The sequence below is a fragment of the Rosa chinensis genome, chromosome 1, assembly GCF_002994745.2.
Source record: "Rosa chinensis cultivar Old Blush chromosome 1, RchiOBHm-V2, whole genome shotgun sequence".
NCBI lineage: Eukaryota > Viridiplantae > Streptophyta > Magnoliopsida > Rosales > Rosaceae > Rosa > Rosa chinensis.
Window position 1 is genome coordinate 26675150 of NC_037088.1, and position 15633 is coordinate 26690782.

General features: G+C 39.9%; 2 protein-coding genes across 2 annotated transcripts; one reads left to right on the forward strand and one right to left on the reverse strand.

Moving 5' to 3' along the window:
- Positions 1 to 6237: 6237 nt before the first annotated feature.
- On the reverse strand, positions 6238 to 10179 carry LOC112182217 (endo-1,3;1,4-beta-D-glucanase). The gene is made up of 7 exons (XM_024320661.2): positions 8812 to 10179; positions 8679 to 8700; positions 7707 to 7836; positions 7449 to 7539; positions 7224 to 7313; positions 6948 to 7045; positions 6238 to 6783 (listed from the first exon to the last, which is right to left on the reverse strand). Exons 1-7 carry the CDS (start codon positions 9026 to 9028, stop codon positions 6634 to 6636), a joined length of 798 nt encoding a protein of 265 aa, XP_024176429.1. The 5' UTR covers positions 9029 to 10179; the 3' UTR covers positions 6238 to 6633.
- Positions 10180 to 13466: 3287 nt separating this feature from the next.
- LOC112191957 (T-complex protein 1 subunit delta) lies at positions 13467 to 15421 on the forward strand. Its single transcript, XM_024331465.2, has one exon. The coding sequence runs from the start codon at positions 13611 to 13613 to the stop codon at positions 15213 to 15215; it is 1605 nt and encodes a 534-aa protein (XP_024187233.1). The 5' UTR covers positions 13467 to 13610; the 3' UTR covers positions 15216 to 15421.
- Positions 15422 to 15633: the final 212 nt, after the last annotated feature.

Below are 15633 nucleotides of genomic sequence, written 5' to 3' on the forward strand. Positions count from 1 at the left end.
ATAACTGCTTCCATTTAATATCATACAATACTGATCCAAAGTACGTGAATTTTGGAAATGATTTTGGTAGCAGAAAAAAGCAAAAATATTTTTTGTTGTATTCAACTTGATTGGAAAAAAATCAAAATTTCATATTTTCTCTATGAAAATATGAGTAAAAAACCTTGTTGTCGGTGGCATACAAATTTCACAGAAATTTTGAAGAAATTTCTGACAAAATTTCGGTGTGAATTTTTAAATAAATTTTGTGTGTGTAGATATTTCAAAAATTAAGAATTTCACGGAAATATACGGAAAATTTGAAAAAATTTCAGGAAACTCGTAACGGAAATGATAGCATATGAATTTGGTATCGGTACTTCCAAATACGGAAATTTCGACGAAAATTTCAGTAGTTTCGGAGAAATTTGAGACCTTGGTCAAAACTCATGTCAGTCCTCGTTTTAAAAAAAAAAATTAAAAAAAAAACATGTGTTAGTCCTTAATGTTTAAATTTAATCAACACCCCTGTGTTGGCGTGAGTCATACCTTGTGTTATTAGGGTTGTATATCTTGTGTTTTATTAGGAATATTATTATTAGGAATATTCTCTTCTTTTTGTTTCCTAATAGGACACGTTGTATCTTGTATATATATATACTCCATTCTTGGAGAAGAAATATAACACACATATCAGAAAAACACCAAATCACTGTGTTTCTTGGTTCCTTTTGACTTGGTATCAGAGCCGAGATCCATTCGGACTCGGTTGTACTATTCGGCTTCCGCTGCGAGAGAGAAAGAAAAAAAATTTGGTTCGGTGGTTCCTTTGGTTCGTGGCTTTAATTGGTGGTCCCCCAATTGGTGGTCCCCCCTAATTGCTTTCGATCTTTTGTCTCTCGGCTTATTCTGGATTTGTTTGCTGGTTCCTTTGGTAGTTTGGTTCGTGACTTTGATTGGTGGTCCCCCCTATTTGGCCTTGATTGTTGCTGACCTCCTCCTTATTATATTGAGTGGTTGCTGGACTCTTTGTGGTTTCTTGGAAAAGACAAGCTTTAATTAAGCCAACAGCTTTGTTTCTTTGAATATTTGTTTCTTTGAATATTCATTGGTCAGTACCCTTTGTTGCTACAATTGTTACCACTTTATTTACTATTTGAGGAAGTAAGAGATGGTAGACTTAAAGATCACTGACGGGAAAAGTGAGTCTGGAGAGACAAGTTCTGTGGCCCGTGAAGTCGTAATTGTTCAGAATGTCACAGATAACTCAAGTTTTGGTGTCAAACTTGATGGTACCAATTATCAGTTATGGCAGAGACTTATGAAGATTCATATTCAGGGAATTGGAAAGTGGAGTTATGTTACCGGTAGTGCAGTAAGACCGGATGCAGGTTCAAAAGCTGATGAATGGGATACGGCAAATATTAATGTGATGGGAATTCTTCTCAAAGCTATGACTCCGGAGGTGATGAGATTGTTTGCTAACTATGATTCTCCCAAAGCAATTTGGGATTCTGTTGCTGCTACATATTATGATGGGAGTGATTTTGCTCGTGTTCATGAATTGAATGTTAAAGCTTTCAAAATAACTCAGAATGGACAGCCTGTTGCAACCTTTTATGCGAATTTGAAGACAATTTGGCAGGAGCTTGATCAGAGGAACCCTAATCCTATGACTTGTGAAGCGGATATTAATTCCTATCGAAATGAGCAGGACAAGATGCGTGTCCATATTTTTCTTGCTGGCCTGGACCCTCACTTTGAAGGGGCAAAGAATGAGTTATTACGTCTTGCAACTCCACCTACGTTGGAGCAAGCTTTTGCTTATATCCGAAGAGATGAAGGTAACAAGGCGGCTGCTCAGAACCTTCATACTGAAATTTCTAGTTTAGCAATCCATGCTACATCCCCATCTCCCCTAGTTCCATCTCAGAACCAGTATCAACCACGGACTCAGGGATATCAGCTGAATCAGAATTATAACCAAATGACTTGCAACTATTGCAAGGAAGCTGGACATTTCAAGAATCAATGCCCTAAGCTTCGAAGGTTTAATTACAGCAACTCTGGTTGGAAAGGAGGCAATAATACTGGAGGTCCTGGAGGACGCGGTGGTGGTCAAAGAGGCAAAGCTGCAGTTCAATTCGTTGCAGAGCCTGACTTCTATAGCATTGAGGGACAAGATCCCTCAAAGGGTAATGTTTCCTTGACTAAGGAAACTCGAGGTAAAATTGGTGTTGCTTTACATGTTTCTGACTTTACTGGTAGTGATACATGGATAATTGATTCTGGTGCGTCTGACCATATGACCTATGATAAGTCCCTCTTTATGTCTCTGTCATCCCCCTCTATATCTCATGTTTCTAATGCGAATGGTGCATCTTTTCCGGTCTTAGGTATTGGGTCTGTTCAGGTTACACCATCCATTGTATTGCATGATGTGCTTTATGTACCTTCGTTGTCTCATCATCTTTTATCTGTCTCCCAGCTGGGGTCACAAAATAAGTGCTCTGTAACCTTTTACCCAATGTATGTTGTTTTTCAGAATCTGTGCACCAAGGTGATCATGGGCAAGGGAGACCTGAGGGGAAGACTGTTTCACTTGGATTGCATGTACGCAGAGCCCACACAAGCACCGGAACCACCTTTGGCCCTGACATTGAATTCTGACCGATTGAGTGAACTATGGTTGTGGCACCGGCGGTTGGGTCATCCATCTTTTGGAATTATGAAGAAGTCCATGCCTTCATTGTTTTTGGGAGTTAGTGAGTCTAGCCTACATTGTGAAACTTGTGCTTTGGCTAAGAGTCATAGGTCTAGTTATCCTTCAAGTTTTCATTCTAGTACTATGCCTTTTGAGTTAATTCATTCAGATGTGTGGGGTCCTTCTAAACATTCTACCCTTTCTGGAATGCGATATTTTGTGTTATTCATTGATGACTTTACTCGACTATCTTGGGTTGTTTTACTTAAGTCCAAAGATTCTGTTTTCTCTGCTTTTACAGCATTCCATAATCTTATTTGTACTCAATATGATGCTCATGTTAAGGTTTTCCGGTCAGATAACGGGGGTGAGTTTGTCAATCATTCTTTTCATGCTTATTTCCAACACCATGGCATAATACATCAAACCTCATGTCCACAAACTCCAGAGCAAAATGGGGTGTCTGAACGAAAAAATCGCCATCTTCTGGACATGGCTCGGTCTCTACTACTTAGTGCTAACATTCCTAAGTATCTTTGGGGAGAGGCCGTCTTGTGTGCTTCTCATCTTATCAATCGTCTTCCGTCTACCACTCTTCAAGGTCGTGTCCCACTTGAGGTTTTGTCTCACTATGTTTCTATTTCATCATCTAACACCCTTCCTGCTCGTGTCTTTGGTTGTGTTGCTTATGTTCATCTGTATAAGAATCAGAGGACAAAATTGGATGCTAGAGCCCTTAAGTGTGTGTTTGTGGGGTATGGTTCTCATCAGAAAGGCTACAAATGTTATCATCCTCAATCCCAAAAATTTTATGTCACTATGGACGTTACGTTCAATGAAGATGCCTGTTTTTTTTCCCCTCCTGTGACTCATCGTCAGGGGGAGCAGTCTTGTTACTATGAAGATTTATTCAGTGGGCAAGATGGGAGGACAGAGTTCTCTAGTCTGGAATGTTTGGGAACAAAACGTGACCAAGGGACTTTGGGGGGAACTGAACGTGCCAAAGAGGGTGTGATGGGTCCCACCTCCAAGGATAATTGCCCACTGATTGGTTCCTCCTCCAACACACATGGGGCATCGCTCCCACAGGAGCTTAACACCTCCGGCCACCGCATAATACAGCACGATCTGGCACCCAGTCCTCCGACCCTGGAAAGGAACGTTGGGTCGCCTGAAGATGGGCCGGCGGTGGAAAGCGGATCGCTTGGAGATGGGCCGGCTATGGGTATCGAGTCGACCGGAGATGGGCATCGGGCACGGACGTTCTCGTCAGGCGTTGGGTCACCCAGAGATGGGGATCGGGCCCTTGGGGGATCGGTGGGCAATGGGCATCGGGAACGGAGCTGCAGCAGTTCCAGATGCAGCAGTTCACTTCCAGCAACCACCGGAGATTATGCAGCCGTTCTGGCCAGAGATGATGCAGCAGTTCCTGATTCCGTAATGGATACCAGTGGCCTTGATTCAGATGCTTTGAACAGTCTCCCTTCTCCTTCAGAGGTCTCACCTGCCCCAACGTCACCTGAGGTACATTCTCCTTCTTTTTTGGCTAATCCATCTTCTGTGTCAGAGTGTGTTCCCACCAAACATATGCCTAGTCGGTCAAATCGTGGTCAGCCCCCCAAACGCTATGAACCCACACTCAATGCAAAAGCTAAATACCCTGTTGTTAATTATGTGTCAACCCATAGGCTGTCTAAACCTTATGTTGCCTTTGTGAATCAATTGTCTTCTGTGTCTCTTCCTAGTAAAGTGCAGGATGCAATGCGGGATGCGAAGTGGATGCAAGCAATGACAGTCGAAATGGATGCCCTTGAGAAGAATGGTACGTGGGAATTAGTATCCTTACCACACGGAAAGAAGACGGTTGGTTGTCGGTGGGTGTTTACCGTGAAACACAATTCTGATGGATCGGTGGACAGGTACAAGGCTAGATTAGTAGCTAAAGGCTATACTCAGAAATATGGGGTGGATTACGATGAGACGTTTGCACCAGTGGCAAAAATCAACACAATTCGGGTACTTCTTTCGTTAGCTGCTAATCTTGATTGGCCTTTGCAACAGTTTGATGTTAAGAATGCATTCTTGCATGGTGATCTGCATGAAGAGGTTTATATGGATTTGCCTCCTGGTTATGGTACTTCTACTAAAGAGCAAGTGGTGTGCAAATTGAAGAAGTCTCTTTATGGTCTGAAGCAGTCTCCCAGAGCTTGGTTTGGCCGATTTACCAAGTTCATGAAGAAAATTGGGTACCGGCAGAGTAATTCCGATCACACCTTGTTCCTCAAACGTCAGTATGGTAAAGTGACTGCCTTGATTATTTATGTTGATGACATGGTTGTGACAGGTGACGATTTGGAGGAGATTCAAAAGTTACAAGGTCAATTATCTTCTGAATTTGAGATGAAAGATTTAGGTAACTTGAAATATTTCTTGGGAATTGAAGTTGCTCGTGGGAAGGACTGTATTGTGTTGAGTCAAAGAAAGTATGTTCTAGACTTGCTAGCAGAAACTGGTATGCTTGACTGTCAACCTGCCGATACTCCTATCGAGCAGAACCATCGATTAGCAGAGTATTTGGATCAAGTACCTACAAATAAAGCGAGATACCAGAGGTTAGTCGGACGGTTGATTTACTTATCTCACACTAGACCGGATTTAGCTTATGCAGTTAGTGTGGTGAGTCAGTTTATGCATAATCCCAGTGAGGCTCATATGGGTGCCGTGTTTCGTATTTTGCGGTATTTAAAGTCTGCTCCAGGGAAGGGGTTAATTTTCTCCAAATACGGTCACCTAGATATTTCTGGGTACACAGATGCAGATTGGGCAGGTAATATTACAGATCGCAGGTCTACTTCGGGCTACTTCACATTTGTAGGTGGTAACTTGGTTACGTGGAAGAGTAAGAAACAAAAAGTGGTGGCTCGTTCTAGTGCAGAAGCAGAGTATAGAGGAATGGCCCGAGGTCTGTGTGAGATGTTGTGGTTGAGAAATTTGTTGAAAGATTTAGGGTTCAAGCAGAACAAGGCTATGCCGCTTTATTGTGATAATAAGGCTGCAATTGAAATTGCTCACAACCCTGTTCAGCATGACCGTACGAAACATGTGGAGGTAGATCGACATTTCATTAAAGAAAACCTTGATAGGAAGTTCATTTTGTTTCCTTTCGTTCCTACTGAAGAACAGTTGGCAGATATTCTCACAAAAGCTCTCTCAAGTAAAGTTTTTTATGACTCACTCGACAAATTGGGCATCCGTGATCTGTATGCACCAATTTGAGGGGGAGTGTTGGCGTGAGTCATACCTTGTGTTATTAGGGTTGTATATCTTGTGTTTTATTAGGAATATTATTATTAGGAATATTCTCTTCTTTTTGTTTCCTAATAGGACACGTTGTATCTTGTATATATATATACTCCATTCTTGGAGAAGAAATATAACACACATATCAGAAAAACACCAAATCACTGTGTTTCTTGGTTCCTTTTGACTCCCTGCACTTTCAAAGTTCATCTTCTGTGTAACATTACTACCTCACAGTGGAGAGGCCAAAGTCTATCAAAGTTGCATGGAAGCCTTCTGCTTCAAAAGGTCTCTTAAGATTCTCTCTTAAGGTTTCAATAACTGGTCACTGGCATCAAACTTGGTGCTCATGGATGCATCCCTTTAGTGCATTACAAGATTATGTCTGCTGCATCAGCGACTTGAATAGTGCATCCTTGTGCAAATGACAATACCATTTCTATCATACATCCACACATAGTACTTTGGAAATGCCAAATAGTGTTTCTTAGTAACTATATACTGGAAATCCCAAAGGAAGCAAGTTTAGAACAGCTTAAGTTACTGTTACTTTTCCTGCTCATCATTCTTTATTGAGAACTGATTCTACAGTAAGATGCAACAATACTTTGTAAATGTAAATGATGGAGGACATTTCATAATCCACAGAATCATGTTTTTTGAACATACGTAGTAATAAACCAGTCCAACATATCTTGATGAGCTTCATTAGCGCTTTTGACAGCAGTCACATTGTCATCTTTATACCTGACAGTCCATCCATGCGAAACACCAGGAAATATTTTCACAAAGTTATCAATCTGTAAACAGAAAGCATCAGTTAATTCCTAAAGCTTCATGTGAATTTTTCATATCAGACTCTCTTCCCATTGCATTAACATTTCTAATTAAGCAACTTCACTTAGGGTTATCCATTCATGCCAGAGAGTGAACATTTGACTATTCGAAGTTGGGAGATGCTTACCTTATTAGTGGATAAAATCTCCTTAAACTGTTTCATGAGTTCAGGTGCAGTGCCGTTGTCAAATTGAGCAGCCAATATGGCTATTGGAGTCTTAATCTCTGACATAGAAGAATAAAGAAAAGGAAAACACTGGATTAGTAACTTAAAGAAGAGAGTGATAGTGCACTAGTTCTTTTTGTCTGAGATCAGATTGCCTGTTGCAAAAGACTTTCAGGATATCAATATTTTTGAAAGTAAGTGTTTTTTCAACTGTGAATTGTGTAAGGGATGCCGTACCTTTAATATCATCAAGAGTGACACGGGAAGGGTGTAACAAAACTGCAGCCTCGGTGTAATAACCCTTTGATAGCTCCGCAACTACTTTGCCTGATGAATTAAGTTTCAGAAGTTGGAATAGTAAGAGCTGGTTAATTCAACAGCCATGGCACAATTAATCAAACCAAGAAATGGACTTTCTGAGTTCTACGATTCTACACATAAAAGTGGAGGTAGAGTTTTTACCGCCCCAACAGAACCCTGCAGCTCCTATCCCGGATACCCCTTTTTTCTTTAGAGCAGCAATTACACGTTTAGCATCTTCAAAACCTTTGTCCTAAAAAAAATGGAATGGGGATGACAGAAGCAACATTCTTAAGTAGGTTATGATCACTAAACTTCATAACACATGGAAGGAAAATATGTAAAAGTAAAATAAGTATATTTAACGCAGTTGCTCTTTTTTTTTTTTCCTTCATAAAAGAAAGAGATTCAGAAACAAACTGTTCCATGGTCCCTTAGCCAGTCTGTCATATTCCTCTGAGTGTTGTTAGGATTGTATGGATCTCCATAAAAGAAGTCTGGAACCACAACATTGAATCCAGCATTGCTAGCAACTTTGTCTGCAATTTTCCTAATAATGACAGTAGATAGGTCCCAAAATGAGTAATGATCGAAAACCCACAATCAATTAGGATGGGAAATAAATCTCAAGGCAGGTATAAAAGTCGGTCATTAAAGCAGATCGACTCTATTATAAATCTTGTTAAGGAAGCCATGAAAGTAAAGGTCTTGGAAATGCACCACCAATTTGAAAGGTTGTGCAAACTAGTGGAGAAAATTTAGGTGTTTTTATAAGTGGGCAAGAAAACCAGATCACCAAAGTAGTCAGAACAACTCCTAATCAAGCATGAAAAGCCTATACGTACAGGAAGTGGTAGATCGATATCTATGTAGTTACTTGCTAATAGCCTAATAAAAAATCTCCAAAAAAATTTGCTAAACAAAACGCTAATATGCTGAACAAACAATGCTTTCCATCTGTGGCTTTACACAGTATATATGCATTGCATCATAAGGTGTCTTTTCAAAGGCTCAAAGGTACACAAATACTAAGCGTAATGAAATAAGAACAATAAGCACATTATTTAGAAGCAGATCGATGTAATCATATGACTGTTGGACTAATACTTTGTGTTACATATAAGAAACTGAGAACAGAATTGAAGTTAGCCTTAGTCAGACAACAATGTCATATTCATGAACAGAATTGCTAAATCTGAAGAGAAACCAATTGATCAAATAGCTCGAATCTTATCAAAATCACAAAACAAATTAGCATGTTCGACACTTTGATTTCTTTCCACACACCCTTTGGCTCCTAGTATGAATTTGAACAGAGCAAACATAAATAACCAGTAGAAACTAGAAAGCTACTGTGGATGCATAACGACATAGTCGAGAAAGTGGTCATACCTTAAGTTTGGTGCTTCAAATCCTTCAAAATAAACAGACAAATCAACTGTTAGAACTTGCATAACCAAGCAATTAATCCTTCATTATTTTAGTAGCACCCAGATAAAATAAAAACTCAAATGTGGGGAACTACCATAGATGTCAGAAGCAAGGATTATGGCAAGCTCGGAATTGGAAGGGCCAGTCACATAGGCCTTCAAGCCTCCAACTTCAATGACTGTTCCAGCTCCTGAGGTTGCGTTTAGGTTGGGTGGATGCTCTAAGCACTGATGACCAGACACACCTTGTTGCAATTGCAGACACAAAATCACACAGACTAAATGTAATACTATGGTGAACATTCTGAGCATTCAAGCTTGTGATTTTGATTATGTTTCTTGATGACACGAAGTCAGAGCCACAGGGAAAGAGAGAGATGCTAGGATTAACGGAGCACAAGAACATGCTATTATAACCGAAAGAGAGGAGCAAACATCGAATAAAGAAGATTTAATATGCATATTAGGCAAAATTCGTTATGGATTTCAAAACATAAATACTTACTATTGATCGATCCATTTAAAATATATTTTGGGACATTATTTTCTAAAAAAATGGTATGAACACATTTTTGGGCAACAAATCAGCATTCGTGGACTTTCTGGAAGTACTAAAATTGAAATCATATGGTTTTCAACCTTTGAAAATCAAGAGAAAAATAATTATAGATTAGCATGCAATACTGAGTATAATGGAGGATTTTAGGAATTGCACTGATTTCTTTCCAAGATTTTCAAAGAAATTTGCTACATATTAGGATTATCAACTTGGATCAAGCAAATTGATACTCCTATGTAATTGAATAGAGCGAAAAACAGTTTGATTTGGAGAGGTAATCTGGGAGGCCACCAAACCAAGACAATAGTGAGAACTATTGTAACCAGTTTAAAAACAGAACTGGCAAGAGTAATCAGTTGGTAGCCAGAGATGCCATTAGTCTCTTGTTTTTTTTGGAATTAACACCAAAATATTGGAATTGAAGTGCAAGGAATCCTAATTAATGTAAAGAAACTTTGAACTGTCCGACCAACCTCAGGACTTATTATAACCTCCCAACAATGGATGAAAAATCAACCACTGAAATTATCTAGACACCGGGGCGCTAAAGCTACCTATGGCATGAACAGTAACTAGAATGTTGTCAAATGACTGATGAGGGCAAAGTTAAGTAAAGAATTTTCTTCCTCATTTCCTTGGTCGGGGATGACTATGTCCCCAAGCTTGGAATTTATTAATGGATTGATCCATTCGGTGAAAGCAAACTTAAAGTGATGCAGATGAAATCATAAATTTGGTCCGGATCATGTAAGACTACAGACCTAACAGGGAGTAAGATAAGGGAGGGATGAATACAGTGAAACTTTACCATGTTGTGAAGAAAAGGAGTGTTCTGGTCTCCATCAAGAAAACCAATGCAGAAAAGAATCTTGCTTGGCAGGAGTGACCTGATAATTGAAGTATGCAACCTTTTCTTGTTGAAATCTCTTATCTGATGGCTCTAATTCAGATAATTCAAACTGAATATATCCCACAACCGTGGTATTCCAATCTTTAATTACTACTTTCAATGCACGAAGTTTCGAAGCAAGAACGAAAATTAAAGAACCGAAAAACCGAGTATTGGTCAAACAGTCCCATACCAGGCTGAAAGAATCCAAGCCCTTGAACCACATACTCTGAACAAAGAATGGAGGCCTTGGAACACAGTTACTAACTTACTATAGATGCAGTTAACAGCAAAAGCAGTGATTAGAAGATATCATGGTGAGAGTTACGGCCTTCAATGTTAGCCAAAGAAAGAAAAAAAATTACGAGTAACAAGAACATTGCTGGATACAAAAACTTGTGAGTTTTTACGTACGCTACGAATGTCAACATTATAGTGATTTTGGTAGTTGGTGAGAATGAGATGACAGACCATGCAAATTTAAGGCCCAAGATGACAAAAATTAAAATTACAGTATGCAAACAGAAGGCAATCTTCATTCAACATGACCATGATGGCAGATAATATCATACAGACAATTAATATAGTTTCAACTTTCAAGTCCTACGCCCAAATGCCAATGGTGAACAAGGGCCCAAAGCCCAAAACTGAGATCAAGTTCGGTTAGGGTTTCAGTTTTTAGGTGCTATATGACACCAAACATTTCTTGCTTGAATCGTTTCAAAATCGTCCATTAAAATTACCAATACAACCGAAAAACGTCATTCTTTTATCAATCCATAACCCATCGTATCTTTCATCAACAATAGAAACCATCGAATTATCACAGATTTATCTACTTATAGAGACCAACACAAGGAAGGGAAAAAGAAAAGAGTAAAAATAAATCTTTGTGGCTTGGAAAAGAGAATTCGCAAGTACATGTATGGGAAACCATGGAGTTGGAGAATACAAGGAAAATGAGAAGTAAGAGAAAATGAAGAAGAAGAATGTTTGTTATTTCATTAGTGATTTTTGGTTAGTGGGTGCGCAAGTCTATACAACTGAATCTGAGAATTGAATCCAATTTTACCAATTCAAAATTTCAAACTGAACAAAACTAAAAAGTTTAAGAGCATCTCCAACAGTAGAATTTTTTTTATAGTTAAATTTAGCTAAACTTGTGAATTATAGCTATTGATTTAACAATGTTGCTCCATCAATGATAGCTATTTGTAAGTGAAATATTATGTTTCATCGAATCGTAAACTGACATGTGGACAAAAGAGGAGAGAGAAATATAACTTTTGCTTTAGCTATGTAGGATTCTCTATCTAAATATAGCTAGTCAATTTAGCTAAAGTTAAATATAGCTAAGCTATAGCTAGTCTGTTGGAGCTGAATTTTGCTTCAAAAATAGTTAAATATAGCTAAAAATTAAATTTAGCTACTCTGTTGGAGATGCTCTAAGTTTAAATCAGTCGGTACCAAAGCAGTACGGTTTGAATTGTCTATGGTTTGCCGGTCTTTCTTGCACACCCTATTTTTTTTTTTTTTTTTTTTTAGAATGGAAAAGTTATATAACCCATAATTTGGATCCAAAGCATTTTCTTAAAACTTAACCACATCAAACATTCCTGTTGGGATTGGTTATAGCATTATGTTTTGGTTCTTCAATTGGGTTCTTCCATTTTCTTTATACTTTCTTATTCCTGAATGGAATATGATTCATTTATGACACGTTTACTTACTTGAAATGGAAAATAATCAGGAATCGGAGACATATGGAATAAGAGAAGAAAGGAATCGGTATTGATTCCGGAGGATTTGATTCCTAGACCCATCTCCCCCCTTCATAATCAAATTCCTAAGTATTCAGGAATCGATTCCTGATAAGGAGGTGAAACAATTCTGATTCCTGATAAGGTTAGTAAACGCATGAATACTTTTACCCGGAATCATTCTGATTCCTTTATGTGTTAGTAAAAGCAGGAATATTTTTACCCTGTAATCATTCCCTCCCATTCTAAGTAAGTAAACATGCCCTTAGACAGGTCTCTCAAAATTTCTAACTTTATTTATAATTCTGTTTGGGATCAGACAGCTTTATCAGCTATTCTTCCTCCTGATATTGTAGGATTGCAATTCATATTCCTGTTTATCCTATTCCTAATGAGTTTGTTTGGGGACCTTCTGGTTTTGGTTTTTTACGGTTAAGAGTGCTTCTTGGCTTCAATATCAAAATGCTCCTTCTCATTCTAAAGTGTCTTTTAGATAAAATGTGGAAGCTAACTTTACCCCTAACAGTTAAGATCTTTGCTTGTCTTCTCATTAGAAATAGACTTAGAACTAGAGATAATTAAGTTATCTATTTACAATCACAATATTACTCCTATTTGTCCTCTCGTAACCTAGATACAAAATCTGTGGATCATTTTTTTATGCATTGCTCTTTTGCCTCTCAAATATGGTCTTTATCTTCTGATATTCCTACACCTATGAATTGGAATAATTCTTTTATAACTTGGCTAGATCATATCAGCCTTTCTAGCTCTTCATCTTCTGAGTTGCTCTCAAGAATCTTACTTATTGTTTGGTCTATTTGGCATTCAAGGAATAGATTAGTTTTTCAATAGTTAGTTCCTTCCCCTAATCAAACTTGTTTTGGGGTTGTGTACATTGATGGGAACTAACTATTCAAGCTAATCCAAACGTTTTTAACCATAAGGTTTCTAAATATTGTCATATCAAATGGTAGCCTCCAGATACTAACCATGTTAAATTGAATTTTGATAGTTCAGTTAGGAATGACTCTATTTCTATTAGTTTTATTATTAGAAATGTTGATGGAGCTAGGTCCAACAAATGTTTTTGTAGCAGAAGCTACTACTCTTAGAGACAGTTTACATACTGCATTACTTCATCACTACAATCATATATTTGTGGAAGGCAATTCCAAATTACTTATTGACTGTTTTTAAGATAAAATTGATGTTCCTTGGAAGATCAAAGTTATTGTTGCTGAATTAAGACTTTGGCAGCTCAATTTTGTACCATCCCCTTTAGACATGTTTATAGAGAGACCAATTTTGTGGCAGATTGTTTAGCTTCTTTAGGCCACAATACTCAAAATCATTCAGTTTGGTTTTTTCAATCTTTTTCTTTCTGTGTCTCGAACATTTCATTTAGATCAGCTGAGAATAGATATTTCTCATAATTTTGATTTTGTTTTAAGTGAACAAAAAATGAGTAGCCTTGGGTAAGAGTGTAATTTCGCACTAAACCGCCTCCCTCACTCAGAGTCACTATACTCCCACTCTAGGGTTTCATTCTCTCTCCCTCATTTCAAAATCGGAACTTGGAAGCTCTCTCTTTCTCTCTCTCTCTCTGCTCCCCCATCAAATTGCTTATTTACTTGACTACCCTCACCTGCACTCAGGGTTAGGGTTAGGGTTCCGATCTCATCCATGGCTTCTTCAGCAGTAGCCGCCCCCCGGTCTTCCTCCAAGACCGAGTCCTACGTCGACAACAAGCGCAAGGAGGACGTCCGCCAGGCCAACATCCTCGCCGCCCGCACCGTCGCCGACGCCGTCCGCACCAGCCTCGGCCCCAAAGGCATGGACAAGATGATCTCCACCGCCAACGGTGACGTCATCATCACCAACGACGGCGCCACCATCCTCAACAAGATGGAGGTCCTCCAGCCCGCCGCCAAGATGCTCGTCGAGCTCTCCAAGTCCCAGGACGCCGCCGCCGGGGACGGCACCACCACCGTCGTCGTCATCGCCGGGGCTCTGCTCAAGCAGTGCCTTGTCCTCCTCTCCCACGGCATCCACCCCACGGTGATCTCCGACTCGCTCCACAAGGTCTCGATCAAGGCCGTCGACGTCCTGACCGCCATGGCCCGCCCCGTGGAGCTCTCCGACCGGGAATCGCTTGTTAAATCGGCGAGCACTGCGCTCAACAGCAAGGTCGTGAGTCAGTACTCGACGCTTCTGGCGCCGTTGGCGGTGGATGCAGTGCTGTCAGTGGTGGACCCTGCGAAGCCGGAAATTGTGGACCTGAGGGACATCAAGATCGTGAAGAAGCTCGGCGGAACCGTCGACGATACCGAAACCGTTAAGGGACTGGTTTTCGATAAGAAGACGAGCCACGCTGCTGGTGGTCCCACAAGGATGGAGAAGGCGAAGATTGCTGTGATTCAGTTCCAGATTTCGCCTCCGAAAACTGATATCGAGCAGAGCATAGTGGTTTCGGACTATACCCAGATGGATAGGATTTTGAAGGAGGAGAGGAATTACATTCTCAGTATGATTAAGAAGATCAAGTCGACGGGTTGTAACGTTCTGCTGATCCAGAAGAGTATTTTGAGGGATGCAGTGACTGATCTGTCATTGCATTACTTGGCCAAAGCCAAGATATTGGTGGTTAAGGATGTGGAGAGGGATGAGATTGAGTTTATCACCAAGACTCTGAATTGCCTGCCCATTGCGAATATCGAGCATTTCCGGGAGGAGAAGCTGGGGTATGCTGACTTGGTGGAGGAGTCTTCGCTTGGTGATAGCAAGATTGTGAAGATTACTGGGATTCAGAACATGGGTAGGACTACGTCTGTGCTGGTTCGTGGCTCGAACCAGTTGGTGCTTGATGAGGCTGAGAGGAGCTTGCACGATGCTTTGTGTGTGGTTAGGTGTTTGGTGAGCAAGAGGTTTTTGATTGCTGGTGGTGGTGCCCCGGAGATTGAGCTCTCCAGGCAGTTGGGTGCTTGGGCTAAGGTGTTGCAGGGGATGGAGAGTCATTGTGTCAAGTATTTTGCACAAGCACTTGAGGTTATTCCCTATACTTTGGCTGAAAATGCGGGGTTGAACCCGATGACCATTGTCACTGAGCTGAGGAACCGCCACAATGAGGGTGAGATCAACACTGGCATTAATGTGAGGAAGGGGCAGATTACCAACATCTGGGACGAGAATGTGGTGCAGCCGCTACTGGTGAGCACAAGTGCCATCACATTGGCCACAGAGTGTGTGCGGATGATTTTGAAGATCGATGACATAGTAACAGTAAGATAGTTTGGATGTCTGGTATTTGATGGGAGCTTTTATCATTTGTGGTTGACTTCTGTTAAGAATTTTGGTTCTGGATTTGGATTGGAACTCTTTTTGGTGTTTTGTAAGAGATATTATGGAACTTTTGTCCATTTATATGCATGTTAGTCAGTTTCTGTTGCTTCTATGTCTTTGTTACATGCTAGAAAAGAAGATGGTTACTTTCTGTTTGTCTTCGATGAAAAAATATTGGTTCTTATTATTTGGCATGACGATAGTTAAGACATTAATCTACTGATTGTCTTTGGACCATATTACACTATTTCTGTCATCTTTTCTGAATTGTACTTTCATACATTAGGGTTTTGATGAGTTCACTTATTTGTGTTTTGGGTTATATTGATGAGTCATGGACTACAAAGGATCCAGGGGTTTGATGCCA